Consider the following 11,512-nt stretch of genomic DNA (forward strand, 5'->3'; position numbering starts at 1 on the left):
CATTTCCAATCTTCCATGAAAATGCTCTCCATCCACTTGAAAATTGTGAGCAACATATACAGGTGTTCTGTAAGAAATATTTTCTGAAGTTGTTCCATTTTTGAAATGTTGTGTGTTACTTTCCTTTCTGGTACACAAACTTATCTCACTTCTTGCTTTTATTTTTTTATTTTTTTAATTTTTTTTTTTTTTCTTATCCTATTTACAAAATTAATATGCAAAAACCCTCATCTGCATTTCACTAATGTTTTATTTTTGTTTTTGTTCTGCAGAAAACATCACAATTGGCTGATATCTGGTTTTTGAAATCTCTGATAAAGTTTGCAACATGTTGCATTTACCTAAGGCTTTGAGACTGACATCTCGTTGCCGGAGCAAAAGTTTGTCGAGACTCAGCTCCTGTTCTGCTGTGGCCGATACCTCTGTCTTAAGCTCCTGCAGGATCTTCTCTACAGGTATGTATTTGCTACTGTACGGTTTACCCAATCGTTGAACATATGTTTTTTGCATATGTATGTGTGTATGCGTATTAGTATGAGCAATTATTTAAATGCAATATTTTGCTGTGCATTATAAAATATTGAAATTATGATGCTTCAATATTGTTCTTTGCTTCTTCCTCCATTGCTGTTCTCTCACCTATGTAGAGACAGTATGCTGAGAAAGAATAGCTATGTCTGGGCATTAAATTGCTATGTTTTTGGGATTAAATAGTGAACGGATCATGGATGAACAGCTCAGTCTTTTTATGTAGTTATGTTAGCATCCATATTTAAATAAATGTATCTACAACATTTAGCTATTTATTTACTTAGGAAAATGTTTGGAATTTCTGTAAGAAAAGAAAAAATTATTTTCTTTTGGTCAGTTTTAAATCTAAATGAAAAAGATTGTTTGATTATGAAATAACTTTGCAATGACAAAATTTCTTACAAAAATTATTTCTATAATATTTTACACCTTCTTTCCTACTTTTTTTCTCTCTCAAACTTTGTATTTCTGTAATTGTTGTAGTCATGTAACAGATGTTCTCAAGTTAGCAGTTTATCCACTAAAATGTGACAAACTTGCTTTAAACTCATGACAAGTCTGAGTAATAAAGCTTAATTTTCTAGTTGCTTTATACTTCTAGAATTTCAGTTGTCCATTCATTTCATTGAATTCTTATTCAATGATATGGATATCTATTATTTATTGCTAACACAAAAGTCATGGTGACATACTTCCACCATGAGCAGATTTTAAGATGTAAATGTTTAAGTAGGCAAACTACAATATTGAATGCTTTGTATTGGTGTAGTTTTGAGAATAAGTTTTGCTATTTTTGTTGTTCATTCTAAGACTTTTCTTCTATCTTGTCAACTGTTTTTTTCTAAAATGTTTATATATATAAAAGAAACTGGTAATTTTCAGTTAAATATTGTTGAAGAGAGAGAAAAAGAGGTCTAACTATGAAAAGCCTAAACAAAACACTTGTAGTGTTAATATTTGAAGCACTTTGTTCCCCTCCCAGCTAGATGTTGTAGATAATAATTTTAAGGTGTTTAGTTAGTGATTGGTGTCTTCATGCACCTTGGGTCGTTGTTGTTATGTGGGTTGGTGTGTTGCAGACCAAGGTCAGAGGGTGCTGTACAGTTCGGCTGCACAAGCCAATCTAAAGAAGCAGCGTAATGATGACAAAACTTCAAACACTAAACAAGACTCCAGCAAGCGGAAGAAGATGTCTTTGGTGATATTTGACAAAGATGGTACTTTAATCTGCTTCCAGTCGATGTGGGTACCTTGGGCTAAGAATTTGGCTGAAAAGTAAGTATGTATCCTGTCTCGTGTGGATGTGAGAATGAGAATGTATGGGTGTCTGCTACTTGGAAAATCTGTTTAAAAACCATGCCCATGGTTTAGAAATACTCTGATATATCTGATAATTTTTTGGAGGATTAATATGGAATAATTTACTGGTGCCAGTTAGGGAATGGAAAACATTATTTTGTCATAAAAATTTTTTTAAATTACATTTTCTTTGTTTTTAAGATTATGCCAAATTTACGATGCACTTCTCAAAACTATTGGTAGTATTTGATAATTATTCAAGAGGATCTTCCATTCCTAAATAGCTGTGCGATTCTATTCATTCCTGTCTCCAATAAACCAACCTAAAAAAAAAAAAGAAATTAATCGTTATAAGTTAGTTTGATTTTAACCTGTTTGTCAACTTCTAGTTTGTTGATGCATTTGTCTGTTGTGTAGAAAGTAACCGATTCAGTTTGTACAAGTCTATTTAAGTTAACATAATAATTTTAACCTTAGATGGCTATGATAGCAATGGGGGGGGGGACTGTTATGACTCTCCATACAGTGTATGCATATTTCTGTTGTGTTACACGACAACACCAAAACTGGCAAATATTTTGTTTTCATTGAAATTTTAACCCTTTAGCATTTAATTTGGCCATATCTGGCCCAAATATTCTACCTGTTTTATGTTAAAACTAACTAGATATAATCTCTCACACATACCCTACAATGTCATTCTAAAAATATACAAACACATTGAAATCTTGAAGCTACAAAATAATGCATGATTAATTCAAAACAATGTGAATAAATAAGCAATACATTTGACAAAGACATCTGAATGCTAAAGGGTTAAACAAATATTTTGATTGCTATCTGTGATTAGTTTTTACTCCTAACCAATTTCTTGAGTGCGTAAAGTTTTTAATGTAGCAGTATGTGAAGACATTACATCCTCCCCACAACCACTTAATTTTTTCTAAAAAAATTTAAAAAATTTTTTTTTTTTCCATATTTCCAAAGCAAATGTTTGGGTGGATGTTATTTTTTACTTACTAATAAAGATTAACTAGTACTTGTATATTTTAAATACTATGTTCCTTTTGAGGGTAGTTAGCATACCGTATCAGGAACTTTAACATAATTCCTTTATCCTTACAGGTTATCAAATGCTACGGGTCTTCCAATCCAGAAGAAAGTCTATGATATGTTGGGTTACTGCACACTCTCCAATAAAGTAGTACCTGGACTGTTGGCAGAGGCAACTGGTCCAATAATTAAGGAAGAGTTAATAAAATTATTGATGAAAGAAGGGTTTTCATTGCAACGAGCTGAAGAGCTGGCTAATGAGAATTTAGATCATGGTGACAACAAGAACCCAGAAACGATGCGCTCTTTGGCTGATTTGCAAATCCTTTTCAAAGTACTTAAACAAAAGAAAGTGAAAGTTGCTATTTGCACGGCAGATTCTAGAAAACCTACTGAAGAACTTCTTGAAATCTTAAACCTGTCCAAAAACGTTGATCTCATCGTATGTGGAGATGATGCTTTGTCCGAACCCAAACCATCTCCACATAATGCTTTGATGATTTGCAAGAAGTTGGGAGTGGATCCATCAGAGGCTGTCATGGTTGGAGACACTAAAGTAGATGTCATGATGGGGAAGGCAGCCAATCTTGGCTTAAGTGTTGGGGTATTGAGTGGTGTGGGCGGTAAGACTGACTTGCAGCCTAATGCTGACCATATCATTCAAAATGTTCAGGACTTGCTACCATTGATAATGCCGACAGAGGAATGGAAAGACTGTTACGTATATTCGACTGAACGCATCCTAATCGAACGTCATTTTGGGGAAGAGGAAAGTCTTGGAGAAAATTTACCTGAGCAGAAGATTTCGTTAGCCATTATTGATTTGCACGGCACCTTAGTCTGTTCTGAAGCTGTCTGGTTAAATTGGACAAAACAAATTGCTAAAAGGTATTTCTTAATTTCTCATTCTTTTATTTGAATTGTCAATTTGTTTTGTTTCTTGGACATATTTCTACCCTTTTGTTATCATATTTCTGTTGAAATAGACTGCTTTTGTTTCAATTAATTTTAAAAAATAATGAAGAATTTATTAAAATAACTAAGCTGGTGTTTGGAACATAAACTTACATGAAATTTTGGTTGAGTGTTTTGATTTAGATCACTTTATGACAGGAAGTTTGTCATAGAACCAGAGGCAGTCTTGGATAGGCCGGTATCAAAAGAATGTACTGTGTAAAAGCACCCAGTACACTCTGTAAAGGGGTTGGCATTAGGAAGGGCATCTAGTCAAAATGATGCCAAAACAGACAGGGAGCCTGAATAGCCCTTCAGCTGCTCAGTTCCTGTCAAACCGTCCAACCAATGCCAGAATGGAAAATGGACATTAAATAATGATAGCGTTTTCATTGTGCTGCAGTGAAAGTTGTTGCTTTTCCCTTGAGTCAGCCTCAGTTGAGTAAACCTATGATCAAAGATGTTCCAGTTGTGATCTACTTTGCTTCTTTATATATTTACAAGTAGACTAATTACCCAATTTGTGTTCTTTTGCCAAGACAGTCTGATTTAAGGGAGATTTGACTGCTGCTTCTTGCATGTTAATCAATTACATAGAGGTTCTCTTGTTTGATTTCAACAATGGTAAATTGAAATAGTTTCTTGTTATCTGTTCCAGGTAGCTATATACTCTTTTAAAGGAGGACAAATAGTAGCTACACTACATTGGTTTCAAATTTTGACTCAAGAACAGCAATTTTAGGGGATGCAGGTAGTCGATTACATCAACCTCCAAAAGGATAAACGTCACAGTCAACCTCAGCAGAATTTAATCTCAGAACATAAAGAGCCAGAAGAAATGCTGCTGAATATATTTCTCTGTACAAACAATTCTATCAGCTTGCCACCTTGATGGTAGAAACTATATTAATGTCTCAGCTTAGGATGTTAAGAATGAGTCAACTGGCTGAGATGGTTGTGGGGGCCAATGTCAAAAGACACAAAACCCTCTGAGACCCCAGAAATATCACTGATGATACACCTCAGAGTGTCTGTGATTTACTTTGGAACGAACTGCTGGCAATTTAAGATACTTAATGGTTATTTTCATTTAGCTCATCTCTTTTCATAATAACCCAACTGAAACCACATCTAGTTTAAAGATACTACAAACATAAGAGGGGTTGCTGAAAAATTCCTGGATTTGGATGAAAGAAAATACAGGAGGATCAGTTAATGATTTTATTACCAGCTCTTACTTGTTTCCAAGTAAGGTAATAATGAGTCTATGAATTTACTGCTTGTGATGTGCATAAATTAAAATTTTCTCAGAAACTTTTGTGATATTCCAAATACTTGTTTAATAATCAAACTTATTTTATTAAAACCATCCAAAAATACTTAATTGTTTAAAAAATTAATTGTAAAAAGAAGGAAAACGAACCAGTATATTTCATTAGAGATATAATCTTGAAATAAACGGCTAATATTATTCCTTTTCAAGGAGGCAAACTGGCAGGATCATGAGCAAGCTGGCTGAAATGGTTAGTGGCATTTTGGCCATCCTTATGTTCTGAGTTCAAATTCTGCCCCGATCGACTTTGCCTTTCATCCTTTCAGGATCGATAGAATAAGTACCAGTTGAGTACTGGGGTCAATGCACTCAATTTACTTTCCCTGGTCATAAGTCGGCCTATAGAGCTACATAGCTTTGTTTTATATTTTTATATTCTTAAGGTACATTCTCAGGTAAAAATCACACACAGCATTCTATATTATACTATTATACTGGTGTTAATCAAAAATTCCTTTGGAAACAATTCAAACTCTGTACTAGTCCACACCTTGTAGAATTCAAGCTGTAATTAACTGCCAAAGGCAGTCCTGCCCCATATTAAAATAAATTTGTTTGAAATTTTAAGTTGTTTCCATTATTTTGTCCAAACCCTTTATATGCACACATAAATACAGTTGTCTTCTACACTGCTTCCATCTTCCGAATTCCCACACAAGTCATTATTGAACTACATGATTGCAAAAGAGACCACACTCTATAGGTCTTAATCCTGCAACTCTTTCATACAAATATCATTTGTTTGGATCTGCTAATACCAACGGGCTGTCACTTTTTACAGAACATTAAGAATTTAAGTCTGATAATACTCCTATATTTCTATACTATATTATATACCTCTCCCAACCTCTCCTTATTCTGCCTCTGTCACTTATGGCAACTAGCAGTTTTGATCTTATCGTTGCTGTACAGTTTTCAGCAAGTATTCCTCTCAGCCAATCCAATTACTCCTGTATTTTCTTTCTTTTTTTTTTTTATTTATCACCCATAAAGTGTTGCTGAACTTTTCTATGTCGGTAAAACAATACGTTTCACAAAAATCCAAACTATTTAGAGATTTGCTTGACTAACAGCAGTAACAGAAATATGAGAACCAATTTAAATACAAAGTTGTGTTTTTCTTTCTTCTTCTTATTTTTTTTTGTGTATATCTATGTTAGATATATGCAACAAGTTAGCATGTGTATTAGCAATGTGATAATAGAAAACAAAGAAAACAAAAAAAAAATACCTAGAGAAAATTATAATGAAATCTAAGACAAAAACATCTAAGAATTATTCTGTAACTATTCTGTCAACATCAACTTTACCTTTCATCTTTTCGCCATTTTGACAATATAAAATGGCAGTTAAGTACTAGAGTTGATATAATCAATTGGTCCTTTCCTCCTGAAAATTTCAGGCCTTGTGCCTGTAATAGAAAGAATTATAACATAGAGACTCTTCCTCAAAATTAGATTTCTGATGGAAGTTTTAAAACGAAATAGTATCACAGTTCAGTTCCAGTGAATGTATCAGAGCAAAGTTTCTTTGCAGCCAGGGTAATATCAAATGTGTGTAACATTCCGCATCAAGTGCCAAGCTGGCAGAATTGGTGGCTCTTTGGACAAGATGCTTAGTGACATTTCTTTCAGCTTTTTACATTCTGAGTTCAAATCCCACTGAGGTCAGCTTTGTTTTTCATCCCTTCAGAGTCAATAAAATAAAGTACCTGTCACATATGGGGGTTGATGTAACTGACCTGTTTGTTGCCTCCCTTCAAAATCTGCTAGTTTTTGAATCCTGCAATAGACCAACCTCCCATTCAGAGGAACATTGTGAACTCGGTCACTTATACACAGAGGAAACAAAGTAATTGGCCTTATGAGTCCTAAGGCTCAAGAAAAAATTTTAGAAAAAAATGGCAATATCTAATAGCCTCAGGCTGACCAAAGCCTTGTGAATGGAAACTGAAAGAAGCCTGTTGCATATACATATATAGGCGTAGGAGTGGCTGTGTGGTAAGTAGCTTGCTTACGAACCACATGGTTCCGGGTTCAGTCCCACTGCGTGGCACTTTCGGCAAGTGTCTTCTACTATAGCCTCGGGCCAACCAAAGCCTTGTGAGTGGATTTGGTAGACAGAAACTGAAAGAAGCTCATTGTATATATGTATATATATATATATATATATATATATATATATATATATATATATATATATATATATATATATATGTATGTATGTGTATATGTTTGTGTGTCTGTGTTTGTCCCCCCAACATCACTTGACAACTGATGCTGGTGTGTTTAAGTCCCCATAACTTAGCGGTTCAGCAAAAGAGACCGATAGAATAAGTACTTGGCTTACAAAGAATAAGTCCTGGGGGGTCGATTTGCTCGACTAAAGGCGGTGCTCCAGCATGGCCACAGTCAAATGACTGAAACAAGTAAAAGAGTATATATTATCATCATCATTTCATGTCTGTTGTCCATGCTGGCATGGGTTAGACAGTTTGACCAGAGCTGGCAAGTTAGGGAGCTGTACCAGGCTCCACTCTGATTTGGCATGGTTTCTATGGCTGGATGCCCTTCCTAACTTAACAGAGTGTGCTGGGTGTTTTTCCGTGGCACAGCATGGGTGCTTTTACATGGCATGGCACAGGAGCTTTTATGTGGCACTGCCACGAGTGCTTTACACCACCAGAGGGACCAGTCTTGAGTACAGCAAGGCACCAGGCATCTCAGTCCTTTGTCATCTTGGCTGAATGGCTCAGCAACCCGAGGTCATTCTTCTGTACTTTATCCCATGTCTTTCTAGGTCTTCCACTTCTACATGTTCCATCTACTTTGAGATGTGTGTGTGCATGTGTTTGTCCTTCACCACTGCTTGACAACCAGTGTTGGTGTGTTTAGATCAGTTTGGCAAAAGAGACAGATAGAATAAGTACCAGGCTTTAAAAAAAATAAGTACTGGAGTCAATTAATTTGACTAAATATTCTTCAAGGCAGTGCCCCAGCATGGCCGCAGTTCTTATGACTGAAGCAAGTAAAAGATAAAAATTCTACACCTCATTTCAATTTCTATTGTATTTAGGCAACTTTTCTCAGCCACAGTTTCACATAAAATATTTTAAAAGTAAATCCTAAAATTAAGAAAATTAGTTTTTGAAAAAAAAAATTTCCTTTCATTAATAACTTAATCCATATAAATTCTTCTATAAATTCCTTCCTTATCATGGCCTAATTACAAACAGAAGTAGACATGGTTTGGCAGCTTCAGCTTCCTAAAAGAAAGCACATAGACATTCCCCACCCTTTATTACACTACGTATGTAACCTCTACATTTATTTTGGAGAAATTTTAAGAAATTAATTTAAAGAAAAATTGGATTTTGTCACAAACTGGATGTATGTGGGTTACATTTAAGGTAACTTGAAACTTGTAAGAAAAAAGAGGGTGGGAATTATAAGTGTAGGGAGGCTACAGTAAATGAAAATATTAATGTAAGAGAATTTTATAATTATAATTTCAGTTTTATTTTTTTTAATTTATTTTAAACTTCCTTTAAAAATTTTATAATTTCTAGAAAGAGTTTCTATGTGATAATTCTTTCTACTTCAGACACAAGGCCTGAAATTTTTATGGGGAAGGGACTAATTGTTTATATTGACCCCCCAGTACTTGACTGGTACTTGATTTTATCACATATAAAAGGATGAAAACTGAAGTCGATGTTGGCAGAATTTGAGCTCAGAACAGAAAAAGCATACCAAATACTACTAAGGATTTAGACCAATCCATTAACAAATTTACTCAATCATAGCTTTGGGTTTCTATATAATAATAACTGGAAGCATTCATTCAGCAAATCTCTGGCTGGGCTTAGAGTTACCGGAGCAGCAAAGAGGAGGCCCATGAATTCCAGAGAAGGCTACTAGGTGGCTTTGGATGACGGGGACAGACTGGTAGTTTTGCTGCTACTGGGATGCAAGCTGGAACTTGGTCGAACCCGATTGAGTCAGCTGGACAGGGGGGGGCATTAACTCAATGTTGTAGGTGAAATGCGAAATAAGACTGGTATGAACTATAAGAAGGTTGCTTTCAAACTATTTTCTTCTGTTATATATTTGTTAACATTAATTATATGCAACATTAGGGCAGCGAGCTGGCAGAATTGTTAGCACACCAGGTAAAATGCTTAGTGGTATTTTGTCTGTCTTTACAATCTGAGTTCAAATTCCACCAAGGTCGACTTTGCCTTTCATCCTTTCAGGGTTGATAAATTAAGTATCAGTTGAACACTGGGGTTTATGTAATTTACTTGCCCCTTCCCTGAAATTTGCTGGCCTTGTGCCAAAATTTGAAACTATTAATTACAATACAACATTTCATTGTTTATTCATTGCAGGCTCGAAGAACTAACATACATGGAACTGATGGAAGAGGTTTATTCACGCCTTGGAATTTGTAAAATATCCCTTAAGGTGAAGCATGGTATTCTTGCAGAACGTCCAAAAGCCGAGATTAAAGATGCTCTAAAGTCACTTCTTCGAGAACAAGGTCTTGGTTATGAAGAATCATTAGTAACTGTTAATCAGGCATGGAAAGACTGCAAAAATTCATTGTATGGAGATCTGAAAGTTCTGGGAGACATTCAGCATTTTTTCAAAACTTTGAAGAAAAATAAAATCAAGATTGCTATCATGTCACAAGATGCACGCGAGGAAACCTTCAAGATACTCGACCGATTCAGCTTGATGAAGTATGTGGATATGATGGTGTGTGGAGACGACAGCAGCTCCGAAGTCAACGCAACATCTTTGATCTGTAACGAACTGGGTGTCAGCCCTTCAGAAGCAATAGTGGTGAGTGACTGTGCAAAAAACCTCTACTCTGGAAAAGAGGCCCATGTACAGGCAAGCATTGGGGTTCTTAGTGGCACCGGTTCGAAAGCCGAGCTTGCACCCCATGCTGATCACATACTACCCACTGCCTGGGACCTTCTTGATCCTGTCTCTGACATTAAAATTATCAAATCACCTCAGCCTTCCAACAAAAAAGGTAATAATTGAATAACATGACAATGCATTTACTCTGTCATTGAATAATGAAATTCATTCTCGCTCTCCCTTTCCCTCCCATTTTCTCTCTCTCCCCCTTTCTCTTTCTATATATGTAACATATTTCTTTATATATTTCTTTTTATTATGTATTTTGTTACATATATCTATATATTTATGTGTATATATAACATATTCTTTTATATATTACATGTACATATAAACAAATAAGTCATACACATAAATATATAAAGAAACATGTATGTAACATTTGCTTATAGATGTAACATATATTTGCTTATATATATATATATATATATATATATATGTAATATGAGTGTATGTGTTTGAGATCTGAAGGGACATATCTGATGACCACAGGACTTTCCTTGCGTTAAATCAACAGTTGTGTGATCTCTTAATTCCATATGATTATTACATAATTACATGCATAGAAACATAATATATAAACATGTGTGCGTGTGTGTATATGTGTATTTATAGTGCAGCTGGCTCAAAAACAAAAGCATGCAGTCCACGTTTTAAAGTGGTTGGCATTAGGAAGGGCATCCAACCTTAGAAACCATGCCAAAGCAGACATTGAAGCATAATGCAGTCCTTGGGCATATCAGATCCTGTCAACCTGTCCAACCCATACAAGCATGGAAGCTGGACATGAAATTACAAGAATATATGCATAAATATGCCTATATATATATACATATATATGTGTGTGTGTGTGTGTCACTGCCAAATCAGATTGGAGCCTGGTGTAGCCATCTGGTTTGCCAGTCCTCAGTCAAATCGTCCAACCCATGCTAGCATGGAAGGCGGATGTTAAACGATGATGGTGATGAAGCGATCACCATGTATTGACTAAGGCAAATAGTTTAATGTTGGTGCATATAAGCCCTCAACAGAAAAAAGTAGGGGTTGCCGTATGCATGGAACGCGAACCCACGTCTTTGTATTCATGGCAAGCGTGCTACTGTTAAACTGACGTACTCCTATATATATATATATATATATATATCTTTTTATTATATTATATTTATCTTATGATATTTACTTTACTTTATATTATACTCATTTATTGTGCTTTTAATTATTAATTTTTCTATATGTGATAGTGGATTTTCATCGATGAGTTCTTGAAACTTGGTTATTTTCCCTAAAACTATATATTTTATATATATTTTATCTATAAAGCTCAATTTAATTTTAATTTTTTATAAATTGATTTTAATTGAGTTTTTACCTGTAATTTTGGATTTTGTCCCTAATATTATTATATATATAT

At 34.8% G+C, this 11,512-nt stretch overlaps 1 protein-coding gene across 4 annotated transcripts in view; it reads left to right on the forward strand.

The window, feature by feature from the left end:
• The window catches only part of LOC106882134 (uncharacterized), a 39,983-nt gene that overhangs the window by 14,228 nt on the left and 14,243 nt on the right, over positions 1–11,512 (forward strand). For 3 of the 4 annotated variants that reach the window (XR_008266329.1, XM_014932700.2, XM_052975108.1), the window contains exons 2-5: positions 273–455; positions 1,611–1,806; positions 2,956–3,771; positions 9,561–10,213. Coding sequence is in view for 3 of the 4 variants with exons in the window: in XM_014932700.2 (XP_014788186.1) it covers positions 329–455; positions 1,611–1,806; positions 2,956–3,771; positions 9,561–10,213 (1,792 nt within the window). In the remaining variant the exon portion in view is untranslated. Of the gene's footprint in view, positions 1–272; positions 456–1,610; positions 1,807–2,955; positions 3,772–9,560; positions 11,490–11,512 lie in introns of those variants that run through there. The other variant, XM_052975107.1, reaches the window with a different exon arrangement.

This window comes from Octopus bimaculoides, chromosome 20, assembly GCF_001194135.2.
Source record: "Octopus bimaculoides isolate UCB-OBI-ISO-001 chromosome 20, ASM119413v2, whole genome shotgun sequence".
Taxonomy (NCBI): domain Eukaryota; kingdom Metazoa; phylum Mollusca; class Cephalopoda; order Octopoda; family Octopodidae; genus Octopus; species Octopus bimaculoides.